At 38.0% G+C, this 14,185-nt stretch overlaps 1 protein-coding gene, 2 long non-coding RNA genes, 1 other non-coding gene and 1 pseudogene across 5 annotated transcripts; 3 read left to right on the top strand and 2 right to left on the bottom strand.

Moving 5' to 3' along the window:
• Positions 1-1,712: 1,712 nt before the first annotated feature.
• On the top strand, positions 1,713-2,977 carry LOC139192327 (uncharacterized). The gene is made up of 2 exons (XR_011576404.1): positions 1,713-1,970; positions 2,560-2,977. It is a non-coding gene; the product is annotated as an uncharacterized lncRNA (long non-coding RNA).
• On the top strand, positions 1,968-2,079 carry MIR156M (microRNA MIR156m). The gene is given in 1 exon segment (NR_129514.1): positions 1,968-2,079. It is a non-coding gene; the product is annotated as a microRNA MIR156m (primary transcript).
• Positions 2,978-3,701: 724 nt separating the features above from the next.
• On the bottom strand, positions 3,702-7,586 carry LOC103400102 (uncharacterized; annotated as a pseudogene).
• A 285-nt stretch (positions 7,587-7,871) lies between these two features.
• Positions 7,872-11,997, bottom strand: LOC103455805 (conserved oligomeric Golgi complex subunit 8). Of its 2 annotated transcripts, XM_029094140.2 has the most exons (12): positions 11,649-11,997; positions 11,397-11,549; positions 11,149-11,297; positions 10,772-10,849; positions 10,559-10,652; positions 10,376-10,450; positions 9,952-10,248; positions 9,450-9,517; positions 9,305-9,359; positions 9,063-9,201; positions 8,478-8,662; positions 7,872-8,384 (listed from the first exon to the last, which is right to left on the bottom strand). In XM_029094140.2, the coding sequence occupies exons 1-12, from the start codon at positions 11,772-11,774 to the stop codon at positions 8,058-8,060; spliced, it is 1,746 nt and encodes a 581-aa protein (XP_028949973.1). In that variant the 5' UTR covers positions 11,775-11,997; the 3' UTR covers positions 7,872-8,057. The 2 variants fall into 2 exon arrangements, with proteins under 2 accessions (XP_028949973.1, XP_028949974.1); XM_029094141.2 differs by having other exon boundaries at positions 8,367-8,662.
• LOC139192347 (uncharacterized) lies at positions 11,924-13,308 on the top strand. The gene is made up of 2 exons (XR_011576454.1): positions 11,924-12,002; positions 12,506-13,308. It is a non-coding gene; the product is annotated as an uncharacterized lncRNA (long non-coding RNA).
• Positions 13,309-14,185: the final 877 nt, after the last annotated feature.

The following is a 14,185-nucleotide window of genomic DNA, read 5'->3' as shown; positions in this document are numbered from 1 at the left end:
TCCGACCAAGGATTGGCTCTGATACCAAATTATCACATCCCGACTCGGGCCCCCACCGCATCCTGGGCTCGACTCCGCCGTAGCACAATATAATCCGCTTTGGGCCCCGACCATACCCTCACGATTTTGTTTCTAGGAACTCTCGCGAGCAAAACTTCCCAGTGGGTCACTCATTCTGAGAATGCTCTGGTTCCTTTCTCACTTAACTTTAGAGTTCCTACGGAACCCGAAGCCAGTGAGCTCCCAAAAGGCCTCGTGCTAGGTAGAGATGAGAATATACATATAAAGCTTACATGATCCACTCTCCTGGGCCATGTGGGGTTTTACAAATGTTATGTTAGTTTGTTTTAAATTATCTTGTCAATCGTTGTATCGCAATCACAAACAGATTAAGAGGTCTCTAATTCCAACTCCGGTATCTACCATTACAAAAGTAGAACACAAAATCAAACCGAACGAAAATTATCATAACAACTTTCAAATAAATTTCGATTTCTTCTAAACAAATCAAAGCTTCATCCCAGAAACGTGATTTCTTTTCAATTCTCCACAACTTCATTAGAAAATTAAAGCAACAGGCACAAAAAAAAAAGGCAAAACCAATATTGCATTCAATTTGAAGTGAAATTTAGCAACTTTACCATGGTCAAGCGTCGTAGGAAAGTTGGTCGAGTAGTCCGCCATCACCAAAATCTCAATGAAGAAACCGAAAACCTCATCCATTATTCCCGGCACGTGACCACCGCCATCATTAATAACTTCACATTCTTCTACATGTTCGTTTTGAAGCTACAACAAGCCCAAAGCGAATTTGGAGATCTCAGTGACGGCTTTCTTGTTGTTCGTAGAAAGCAACGAAAGGCCATTCTTGAAGCTTCCTGCCGATCTCAATGACGGCTTTCTCAGAACTGGTTTTGTGAAAATTCAAATTACAGAGAGAGCAGAGAGACGAGGAAGAGTGCACATGTCAAAAAACAATTTTACCCATGTATTAACGGATAATTAACGGAAAAATCACTTTTGGACTAAATTTGCTAACGGAGTACACCACAGTGGTTTAAATTCGAGTTATTTTAGCACATGAGCTATCTTCTGAATACCTTATGACCACATGGATCATTGGCCTATATAATAATATGGAGGACAAGCCATAGCATGAAAAGATAGGATAGGGCTCATCCTTGAAAGGAGGGTGCATTTTTGCTCACAATCTTTAAGTGGTGGTAATGCTCATCACCTTATTTATTATCATTGGATAAGTTTAAATTTTGAGTTTTGTAATCTATCCACTAAGTATAGCTCGAAATTTAAACTCATCCAAAATAAGCATCACCATCAATTGAGGATATAAGTAAAAACAATATTCCCTTGAAAGGAAAGGAAGGGATGATCACAGATCAAAATAAAGGAGAAGAGCAAAGGATTGGAAGATTTAAAATTACAAGATGCATAGGTGATAGTAACTGAATAAATGTATGTGGTTGGGGTTTGAACATATCGGATGGGAAGAGATAAAGTTCTAGACGACTTTTTTTTTCCATTCTCTTCGATCTGTGATTAAGAATTAAAATGGCATTAAATAATCGAAGATGACCAATAGAAGATAAACCCACATTTATTCCATACGTGATGCAATCCTCTCTTTTCTCTCCTTTTCCTTCTATATAAAGCCCCAACAGGCCTTGCAGTTTCTCATATCAAAGCAAATCAAAGTTAAGCTATTAGGGTTCCCTCACCGGTGAGGGACCAAGCTAGGGTGAGTAGAGTGATAGATAGGTGTTCCCTTCCCGGTGAGGTCGAACAGAGCGATAGATAGGAGTAGCTAGATCTAGGGTTCAAAATCCTCTCCCTAAAAAAGCAAATAAATGTTCCAATCTCATAAAGCATTTGGGGGTTAACAGCTAAGGTTTTGGGATGCCCCTCTCTCTATCTGGTGCAATATCGATGAAGGAGGTTCAAATAATTAAAGGGTAAAGGACGGTGACAGAAGAGAGTGAGCACACATGGTATTTTCTTGCATGCTGGGTTCATGCTTGAAGCTTTGTGTGCTTACTCTCTATCTGTCACCCACCTCTCTCTCTCTCTGAATCATGTTTGTTTTGTATTTTTGCCTGTTTACAATTTTTCATGAAATTTCTGCATATAAATTTACACCCAGGAAATTACCACTGATCAGTCCTAATCGATGGGGAATCTAGACTGGATCATTGCATATTGTTGTCGTGGTCACAGAGATTTATTTGATTTTGACATGTTGGTCTCAAACTATGTACGGATTAGTGATTAGGGTTTCTAGGGTTTTTATTTTTATTTTTAGTTTTTTGCTGTCGAAAATCCTTTAATTTTAGGCATTAAATTTATCATTAATTTGCTGACTTCAAGGCCGTTTTCCAAAAAGTATTTATCTATACTTGGTAGCCAGGTGAATATTGCTCTCTCGCCCTAATTGGTGCAATTTATACCGTAGGCTGAAAGTTGAAAATTTCTCTGTGGACACAAAAGCTCTCTAGTCTGATCTGACTTCTGTTCATGAATTATGAACTGTATTCATCGTTTCAGGCTTCGCTCTACATGGGTCCTAACTAATTTTGGCAGTCGAGACGCGTAATCAACATACCATATAAACCCTCAGATCTATGTGGTAAGTTTTTTTCATGATATAGTAAATACTGCAATGGTAGTGCTCGTTGGCCTAATTTGCAGCTAAATCTCGAATATTCTGGTGAAGTTAATAGCCTCTTTGGGAGAAGAATTTCCATACTGTATATGTGCCAGCAGTCTTTCTTTGGCGTAAGGTCTACCTTCGTGTTGGTGATCTTGAAGAACCCTTCAGCATGTAGGGCAGATCTTGTTGCTTGAAGCCATAGCTGTTCTTGCTAACAGGCCCTGGATATTTGTAAACCTAGCAGTTTTCAAGATTTATGTTGTAATGCTACCATGTATTTGATTATAAATTTTCAGTGATATTTAACAATAATTTTTATGGGTTGTTGGGCTTGAGTTGCAGAGATGAAAAAATATAAAAAATAAATTGATTAGCTTAGTACATCTAAATTAAACCCACAAATTATCAGAATTAAGATGAGAAGCGGGATTTTGAGTTTTATAAAATAAAATGAAGACTTTTGAATTACATGAGATAAAATGGGATTTGAAAATTGAGTTTTATGATAAAGATGGAGCGAGTTTTGAGTTTTAAGAAATAAGATAATGATTTTTAAACTTTTAAACACGGAAAACAAAGTAAAATTAAAATTTTAATTACACGAGGCATGGTTAAAAATAAGTCTAAAACAAAAACTCAAAGGAAACGATAAGTCCCTTTCTAATTGATAAAATATATGGAATCCATGGACTATTTTGCAATGGACATCCATACCAACATAACTTATCGATATTTTATGTCATTTTGGATTTATTCGATATTTTATGTCATTTTGGATTTATTTTAAGGTGTGCCAATAAGCAGTTAAGTGATTTTGTTCTTAAGTACTAATATATGCCCACATGGTTTTTAAAATTGAAGGAGTGATGAAGAGAGTGAGAGAGAACGTGGAGTGCGAGTGGGAAGAGAGGGAGAGAGATTTACTTTTAATTTTTTTAAATTAGAGATGTTAAAATCACCTATAGGAAAATTTTATTTTGTGAAATTATGTTACTGCTTTATATACCCAACAAAAAGAAGGAAAAAAAAAACTCAATTGAAGGTGAACGCTCCCCTTTCATCCAATGCGCAACTCAAACAAATTACAAGAAAATTACAGATCTTCGTTCAAAGGATAAAGAATGCTTTACAATTACAATTGATAATGTTGCCAAATAGAATTAAGGGGTAGAAAGCATACGTGAAGGCAAATGCTGCAATGTGACAACAAAAAAAAAATGTCTGGAATGTTGAACCTTGACTGTATTTCTTGATATAATTCGTCGTAACAGAAGAAAAAAATATAACTATTGAGTCAGAAAAACTCCGCTCCATGTGGAAGTACAGGATATGGTAATGCTCTCCTTTGGACATGCTCCGAAGTCCGAACCATGAACGAAGATTTGATGATGCTTTGTGATGAAGTAGGAATTTCTTTTGGCCACTTACCGACTAGCTTAAACCCGAATTTGAATGCAGCTGAAAGTATGGAAGGCTCGTCTACAGGAAGGAAAATATGACAAAGATTAGGGCCGGTTCGGAGTCCTCAGCAGTGCTTCTATCAGATGAAATCCACTCCTTTGCAGTTTGAAATAAGGGCAAGATAGCTTCAGCTACATAAGTGACATCTGTGCCGAGGATGATATCAAAACCTTGAGAATTAGCTTCCTTGATGGCTTCTATATGATCTCTATTCCCCACTCTAATCTTTTTGTAATCGGTTTGTCCAGAAATGTCGGCCTAAGATTTGAGTTGACATTTCGCTTCAGTAGGTCAAGTGCTTTTGAGTCACCATCAGTCGTGAACACAAGGTCAGCAGATATAGTGGCGACCATAGAGCAAATACCCCCAGAGTTGGATTTCTGGTTAAACAGAAGCCATGAACCGAGCTGATTCCCACAACATTAAACCAGTTGATTTGCATGTGCGTTGGTCCACTTTGGATAACACTTCTATCTTGAAAGTCAAATCACCTAGCTCTAGCTCAATTACCTACGAGCAAGAATGTCTTCAAAAAATGAGTTGAGTCACAACCTAATAAAAGCTCTAGTTCTGCAAACAATTATGAAAATTTAAGCATATTTCTGGAAGGAAAAAAGATGATACTTTACCTCGTTGTCATTGGAAGGTAAGACACCAGACATTTCCATCACTACACCGTCAGAAATGTCAACCTCCAAATCATTCACAGGTTTCTTCAAGATCTTCTCATTGACCTCTAGCACGATTTTCTCTTGACCAAGATGATCTACTTCGGTTGCTGCTTCTGTTTTGGTAGAGGAGTTTGTATCATCTGAAAGGCGGAATATGGCTTGAACCCAACGCCAGGAATAAAAAACAAGAATTACATTTTGATCGGGGAAGATGAATTAGTAGAAAAAAAAAAAAAAAAAAAAAAAACCCCAAAGGAAGAGCAGGATTTAATCAAAGTGACAAACCTCATCCACATACAGAACACAACCTACAACCCTAGTGAAAATAGGATCGTTTACGGATTCATAACCAACTCCGTTGACCGATTCTCAACTTGTTTGCAGCACAAATCAAGTTCTTCAACATCGAAACCATTTTCTTCAAATAAACTCATCAATAACTCATTAGAAAAGTAAAAAGCGTGCTGGAAAATAAAAAGGGATCACAACCAAGCTTGTCAACCAAGAAAAAAGTAAAAAGTAGTTCAATGTACGAGCGCGTGCTAGTAAAACTTTCAGTGCCATCACCCCTGACATAAAAGATTTCACTTATCTTTTGGTCCTTGCAATTCAATCTTTCCTGTCAATTACCATTACATTAACAAAGAAGTAAACTTCAATATCTTGTAACCATCTTTCAAAGGAAGAACAAATCAATCTATAATAAGGATGAACTTCAAAATACACACACATATATATGAACCTGAGCAAGGTCACCAGTAGCAGAGTCACGAAACAGCACACAACCATTTGGCTGGGGAAGAGGAATCCACAAATTTCTTCAGATATGAAGAGGCATACACTAACTCTATAATAAGAGCTGCTTGAAATAAAAGTTTATAAGATAAGTTACCTTGAGAACTTTCCTATTATTCTTCATAACATAGGCATCTTCTCTGGAGACACTGCAGATAACACAAATATCTACTTAACAAGTCAGCAACCTTACTAAGTAAAAAAGATCACTCGTCAAATTGAACCACTGGGAAAGTTGCTCAATATGTTCACTTCATATACCATGGTTATAATATCCACGGACGAAGAAGAAATCTGCTTGCTTAGGTCATCAATGGTAAGATCACAAACAAATGCGCTAACACGGGTATCTACTAAGTCTTTATGTGTCTGCGATAACAACCTAAAACTCGTCATGCATCACTTGTCACGGCTATTCAGTACCAACTACCAACCTAAAATGAACTTACTATTTTTTGTCTACTTGTATTTTATTGATCAAACATGAGCAACGTCCTCGAACATATTCAATCAAATATCCTTTGCCATGGAATGAGCAAGTAGATGTAGAAGAAAACCACACCTTAACCAAGTTAACAGCCGTTGTTGAAAAATCGCATGCATGGACAAAAACATCTGCATACATCGCAACCAGTGGGAAAATAGTTTCCAGCTCGACGACAACCTGTATGGTGAAAACAGTAATCAATAATCCAATACATAACATCCTGACAGGAAAACGGTCAGAGATCCTCTATAGAGAAACATACAATAGATCACCAACTTTAAACAAACCAAGATAAATATTTTGGCACAAGAGTGTACAAAATTTACGCGAAAAGTACGACTGGAAACAGGATTCTGGTTCATCAAGACAAGACAGAAAAAAAAAGAGAGGCATTTTCCGTTTTGATTCGAGTAATTATTCCACAAAAGAGAAGTAAACTATACTTGTTCCAAATCAATTTGAGCAGACACGTGATATAGTGCCACATGATCTCGACTGATACAGAGATATCTAGGCAACAAGAGTAACATGGACGACTAGCACACTAATTTACCTCTAAAATAACTTTCCGCCCAGCGCCCTGATAGTCAAACAGATGAAAACAAAAACAAAAGTTAAAATCTTACTGAATTGTTGGATGAATATGAAACAACAAAACTAAAACGTCCATATATATCTCCAACATAATTCTTCCCTCACCGAGAAATATTTGCCCCACTCCTTGTCCAGGTAGTGCCGAGATTTAAACAACTGATTCAAGAATTCGCAGTTAGATTTACATAGCACCGGCAAAAATCAAAACTCAGATCCAAGCAACTGACATTAAGCATACAGAACAATGCAGCAGTGCCTAAAGTCACCATTTTTCGAGCCCGGAAGCCGCAGAAGTAAATAGCTACGCTGAAATTTACTAACCGAATAAGTAAGCAACAAACATACCTTATCTTGATGCCGCTTGTAAAACACATCCCAGTACTTCCTGGCATCTTTTACATACTTTTCTGAAAAAAAGGGGTTAATGATCAAACGTAAGATATATATATATATGTGTGTGCGTGTGTGTGTGTGTGTGTGTGTGTGTAGAGAGAGGGAGAGAGAGAGTACCTCTCCAGAAAGTTGATAGAGTATCAGAAGTGGAGTAAATCTGCAATCTTGGGGCTGCTTGCTCTTGCTCCCGAAGCTTCTTTGACAGTGGACGCCATAACCTCCAAAGCTTCTTCCCGAACAAAAGATGATACATATAAGCCGAATTCGAAAACGAAGATAAGAAACAAACAAATTACAATCGATTTATGAAATTAAGCTCAATTTTGAAACTGCTACTGAATTATCAGCTTCAATTCATCGATTTATGAACTATTTTGTTCAAAATTTCAGTTAACTTTGAATCGGATTTTTCGTTTGGAAACGAAGGAAACGTGCATCGGTTGAAATTGGAGGTGCAGGAGACGACTGGAAGTGAGAGATTTGACAGCTGCGGGAGCAGTGTAGTGCAATTTGTAACGGCAATACGCGGCAGGCCAACAATTTTGTAAATTATATAACGTGATTATTGATAATTGAATTATTATTTAAATATATAACGGTAAAAATAGATGTATAAACACTATTAAAAAAAAGCGTTAATTAACACTTAAAACAATTAAAGTAATAGTATCGTTTTTATTCTAAAACTATGTCCGGCCAAAAGGAATTCGAACTTTGAGTATAAAAGAGCAGACACGGACTAACAATAATTTCTTTTGATCTCTTAGAAAGAAAAATTTAAGCGAAAATTTAGCGTTACGGAGGATGGTACAACAAATCAGTATGAAATTGTTATTAATTTGCTGATGTTTTTCTACAATCAAATTGTTTCTCTTCTCTATCATATAACATCTGAAATTCCGATATAACATCTTTGAGCCAAATAATTACAAGCAAAATATTAGAGCCAATATTCAAAATTACAAAACATGGGAGCTACACACGTCCATGATCAGTGCGTCTCTTCCTCTGTTTGCAAAGTGGGGCTTTTCTGTTCCCTCTCATCAGAGTTGGTATTATCGGTTTCTTCAACGACCGGCGAGATCCCATTTTCTACCGCAGACACGTCACCGTTCTCAGTTACGTTCTTTTCATTTTCATTCTCATTCTCATTTCCATCTCCGTCTCCATCACCAACAGGTTTCGTGAGTCCTCTTGATGGAGTGGCGACTGTCAGTAGGCGGCCAATCCCGTCATACAAACTCTTTGCATCCATGATTAAAGCAGCTCCACCAGGGTAACAGCGGCCAAAGCATGTGGCACAGTGCGGGTAAGTAACCTACGAATGTGTTTGTAAGGTACAGAGGATGTCAACGTCTGTAGATGAAGAAAATATCAGACAATATGTAGCCCGAGTTTGTTTATATTATACCTCAATAAATGCTCGACAAAGTGAGAGGAAAAGTCCAGATTCGTGTTCTTTCAGCATCCGATTTGTATTGTACCGCAGTAGAGAATCAGAAACAGCCTGCAATCCCTTGATCAACTCTTGAGCAAGCACATGCTTTAAACTTATTGGGGCACAGGGGCGGAGGTCGTTCATCCCTGCAGACACGCCTAAACAAGAAAGAGATATATGCATAAATGCCTGAAAAAAGCAGAAATTGGGCCATTCCTCTGGAGCATTATGCTATAGGTGGACCTACTAACACACTATTTTTAAGAGCAACCATGATATATATTTCCCACATTACAATTCAGTTTTGCAGTTCATACAAGTAACCATTGGAAACCTACTTTCTTTCTTCCAAAAGTCACAAACGACAGAAAGAAACTTATCCAGTATCCACACTCCATATCAATGATATTGGACCATCGATCGTTATTTGGTTTACTAAAGTAGGCAACTAAAAAGGAACAAAGCACACAAGATGAGAAGTCTGGGGGGAAAAGGGCAATTCCTCAGTAAACAACTAAGCATAGAAGATTTTAGCTGAGAAGCTTATATAACACTTACCATTAACAAAAACAGCAAGAGGTGGATGTTCCATAAGATAAGATGGCGGGGTTACATCATCCTGATTTTCATCACCATGACTGTTCGATGAAAAGCCAACTGCTGGTAGTGGGACCCAACGATGTGAATCCAAGACCACCTGAATTTAAGCACAATGTCAACTTAAATCCCTCAATCTACAGAAATTATTTGCACTTTTAATTATAGAAACACTGAATTCAAGTCATGAATTATTCATTCACCTCAAAATTCTCAACTGCTGTGCTCATGTTTTTTGAGAACAAGTTGAGAACTGCCCTGGAAAAGTAACCAAGGTCAACATTCACAATGAGGAAAACAATTTAAGGTATATGGTAGTCAAGAAAAATGGGGGAATAAGATCTATACTCTTCAAACAGTGATGGCAGCAAGCCCCGGAAATCTAGCCCAACCCAACCAAGTCCCATAGCACAATACTGTCAACAAAAAAAAAGGAACAAGATCAGATAAACAAACAGAGCTTGTATTACTCTTAAATTTCAATGATAATAGGACTAGCATGACCAATTTACGAGATTTTATTCCTGGGTGTAAAGAGTAAAAAGCATATGGCGAATTTATATCATTTAAATTGCAGACTCCTCTGCAGCATAAACATGTTTATTTGATGCCATTTCCATGTCTCATATAGTCAGGATAATAAACAGCCCAGCAATAATACTCTGAAGTGAAGCCTTGGTGCTTTATCATATGTAAAAAGGTGACAAGTAAATGAAAAGTTCAATGAATGGTGATATATCTTGCAAATCATGGACTATTAAAGAAACAACTATATTGAAGCATGTATCTCCGTTTATAGCTTGATGCGAGCATGTGCAAAACGATAATGAATATAACAGAGGACGCTCACCATGCATTGATCCAAGATATTTGATAGAGATCCGCCTTCAGTTATCTTTGGAAGCAGAATTTTAAGAGTCTTAAGGTGTGAAGTAATTATATGCATAGCCCAACTGAAAAGAAGACCACCGTCATAATTTTCTTCACTGCCTGATGTATCATCAGCAAATATTGCTCTATATTGGTTAACAACATCAAAAAGATGCATTCTATGACAATTTATCATCCCCTTCAGGTACTCATAAGCATTTCTCTGGTCCAGATCCTCCAGAATTCCAGTAAGCCATGCCTCCCGACATCTCAAAAACTAAAACACAGAAAGAAAAAAAGGTCAGACAAAAAAAAAGCCTGAATGTCCACACATGTCATTTGAAGCGTTCTACATTGCAAAATACATAAATGTAAAGAATGCGCAAAATACACCAATCCCTTACCTGTAAACGCATTTCATACTCACTAAAAACTCCTATTCTACGTAAATATCCAATAATACGGAGACATTCAGGTAACTGCAATGCACAAACACACATCCAGAAGAAAAAAAATTAAAATTTTGTAATCAATGTGAACGAAAAATCAAAAGTGCACTAGCTGATGTTCAAGGAATTACACAATACCTGAATATTTGAACGAAGTTTCTGAAGAAGTTGAGAAAGAAGAGATTGAGTGGTCTGCCTGACTTCTGCAGTCAAAGCTTGAATAACGGGCAATCTTACAGAGGCAGAAAAGGAAATAGGCAAAACAACAAAGACAGCCTCAGTACACAATCTTTCACAAAGTTGAAAATTATTATTGGTTAATGAGGGGAATAAGGGGGCAGCAACACTCACTTGGGGTGCATGGTTGAAAGTTTGCTAACAAATGCTTCTAAGTCAAGAGCTTCATCGTAATTTCCATTCCTCACACATCTGCGTAAGAACGGGAATGAATTAAGCATACAAGAATTATCCTATGACACAATCAGCTTCCATAAGAAACACAACATTCCGAATAATCATGCTCAGCTACTATCAAACAATCCCATTCAGAAAAACGGCATTTTTCTATCCATATAATGCATTGTTCGGGATATTGGGTAACTTAAGAATGCTGTGTTTCGGGTTTTGGGGTTCGAAAACTAAATCCAAATCGAACTTATGGGTGATGTAGCATGGATCTACACTACCTAGAGTAGTGCTACAATTCAAAACAATTTTCAAACACATACGTCTCCATAAGCTGAGGGATTTCAAGTAAGTCGAGCAATGTACTGTGATTGGCTAGCAACGTCTGGTTCAATTTCCTCTTTTCCAAAATCTGCTCCGCAGATTCAACAAACTCAGTGCACCCATTCATCAACTTCGGCGTCTCCTCCAGCTACCAAAACCCAAAATTTCAAGTCAGCATTACAAAAATGCATCATAGATTCAAATTAATTAATTAATTAACCATAAATTAGAGTTAATTAATTACTACCAGAGACTCGAGATGTTTGTCAATGGAAGACACTTCGTTTCGAATTGCGACCAACGCGTCGGAAGCAGCAATGAAAGCTCGGTAATTGGCCACCGCCACCTCCTGCATTTGCCGCTGTATTCGCTCCGCATCGACCCGGAGAAGCTCCGGTTCCTAAAAACCCGACCCGAGAAAAATAAATCAATTTTAAGTCTAATTAACCAAACAAACAAGGCGAGAGAGAGAGGGGGAGGAGGGGGAGGGAGGGAGAACCTTGTGGAGGCGATCGAGGGTGAAGGAGAGGAGCTCGGAGACGTAGGGTTGCTGGGAGGCGGAGGCCAACGGGAGGAGGCTGGCCACCGCGGAGGAGTCGTCGGCAGCATTTTCGGACTCCATCATCGGATGCTGGAGCTCCGAATTGGATGGAGGTTTCGGATCTCGGACCCTCCGGTTAGGAGTTTGGACGTATCGGAGGGAAATGCAGATTTTCAGATCTGCTGCTGCTGCTATGGAGTTCGTTGCTCAGTTTCGATGGGGTTGTTGTCGTGTCGTTTGATTTGCCGCGATTGGGATCTGGATCGAACTTTTTGCTGGGCTTATTGGGCCTCTATGGGCCCACTTTAAGAGGTAATTTTTTTCTTTTGATTTTCCAGTTTTATTAAAAATTGAAAGCAGATAAAAATAAAATAAACTGCCTTTTTTCATTTTTCATGTTAAAGTGATATAGAGAATGACTGAGTTTCATTTTATCTTATTTCTGCTCGAGAAATTTGTAATTGTAATGGTTACATAGTTCTGAGCGTTATTAATTCACGTATTATAACGTGAGTAAATTGATAATAAAACGACAATGTAAATCACGAAAAAACTTATTTAATTTCTGAATAGATTTTCATATCGATTTATACATGATTATTGTCTATATAGGACAATCTACACTAAGTTCGGATCCTCATTTCTATCGCCCGAAGTGAAACTAGATCACAAATTAAATCACCTTCAAAATTTACATAAAAAAAGATTAATTAACAAATAAAATTTTAAATACAAGTAGGAGTCTCTATATATCACTCAGGATTTGGTCAATGCCTCTATTGCAATACAAATTCAAAAACTGAAATTTATGACAGAGTAACAGTCTAATTCTATACTTCTCACCAAAAAGAAAACACAAGATGATGAGCTAACAAGATGAACAAAAGCAAGACATGAACAGAAGAAGGAGAAGAAGCCATGGAGGTGTAAAAGTAGTTAGGAAGTGGATTGTTGTTCACCACTCCAGTTCCCGTTGTTGCTGTTGGCACTGGACCGGCAGGAGGCATGTCGTAGAAGTAGACAAACCGTGGAGGAGGAGGAGGAGCGCCTTTCGAAGAATATGATGGGGGTGACGGGGATTGTTTTGGCGGTGAGGGAGTTGGTGATGGTGATTGTTTCGGTGGTGAGGGCGGCGGAGAAATGTAGTAATATTGAGGTGGAGAGTGGTGCACTGGTGGCGGTGATTGTGGTGGTGATGGCAGTGGACCTGAAGGCTCGAGTTCAGGAGAAGGAGGTGGTGAACATAGGACTGGACATGTACCGCATTCACTGATGCATAGTAAACCAGTCTCAGGATCCACCGTGTGATCTTCATATGTCAACCCGGCAAACATGATCAGCCCGAAAACCGCCGCCTTGAAGGACCGGGGAATCCATTTCCCTGCCATGGATACTAGATCTTTGGAGTTACTCATCTGACAGAGGCATAACCCTTGACAACTGACCAAGTTATGGTGTGGCCTTGAGAAAACTTTGTTCTACTTATCTGCCCTTTATACAAGCGTGTGTATGGCACCTCAAAAGGTTTGATTTAGATACTTCTCTTATTAAATATGTAGAACGGGGATTAATTACTCAAGAAAAATACACACCAATAAAATCGGTTACAAATTTTTAATTAAGAAGAAAAACTAAAGTGACACTAAACAGACGGTAAAATGACACTAAATTGTGACTTACATATGGTTCGCATTTTTTTTCATGCACACCCATATTGCAATGGTATTATCTGTTTAGTGTACCCCAGTTATATTTCAATTAGGCACACCCATATTGCAATGGTATTATCTGTTTAGTGTACCCCAGTTATATTTCAATTAGGAGTTTGTACCGATGCTAATTTTGCTAGCTACTTTCATGTCATTTGGAGCCTGTATTTTTGCATTCTTTCAATTTCATGGGAAAAGGAATCCTAAGAAAGGCTTCAATGACAATCTAATCCTCTACCTCTAGTTTCTACTGTTTTTCTGATGCCTTTCTGCAAACATAATCCACCTTTGGAATCACTTTATGCTCCTTCTTCCTTAGACTTTAGTTATACCTTTCTTTGTAAGATGGACTTCTCTTACTGGAATAAGGATATCTCATAACTATTTCACTAACTTTTGCTCTTCTAATCACCTATCTCAACTGCAGACTTAGTGGCGGAGTCAGAATTTTAGCTTAGAAGGGATCCAAATGTCTCAATCTAAAACGCTCTCCTGATCTTCCATAAATTACTATGTCGTGCGGTGAATAACTAACCAACATCTTTTAGGTCTGGTATGGTGTCGTCCTCTTCATCCTCTTCATTAAATCTAAATCCCAAGCCTCTCTGACTTTCTTTCTCTCTCTCCCTCCACTGATCCCAAAACCAAGTCCTCCTCAAAGTACAAGCAACAGATTGCCCAAACTCCATAGGAGCCACCAACCTCAAATCAAATCCAATTAAAGAAATTAAAGTAAAAACGTCGGATTAGAGCCTAAGCCTATGAAAAACCTTGAAAATTATAAAT

Source organism: Malus domestica, chromosome 15, assembly GCF_042453785.1.
Source record: "Malus domestica chromosome 15, GDT2T_hap1".
Taxonomy (NCBI): domain Eukaryota; kingdom Viridiplantae; phylum Streptophyta; class Magnoliopsida; order Rosales; family Rosaceae; genus Malus; species Malus domestica.
Note: the sequence above shows the minus strand (reverse complement) of the source record. Positions and strands in the feature narration are given on the sequence as shown.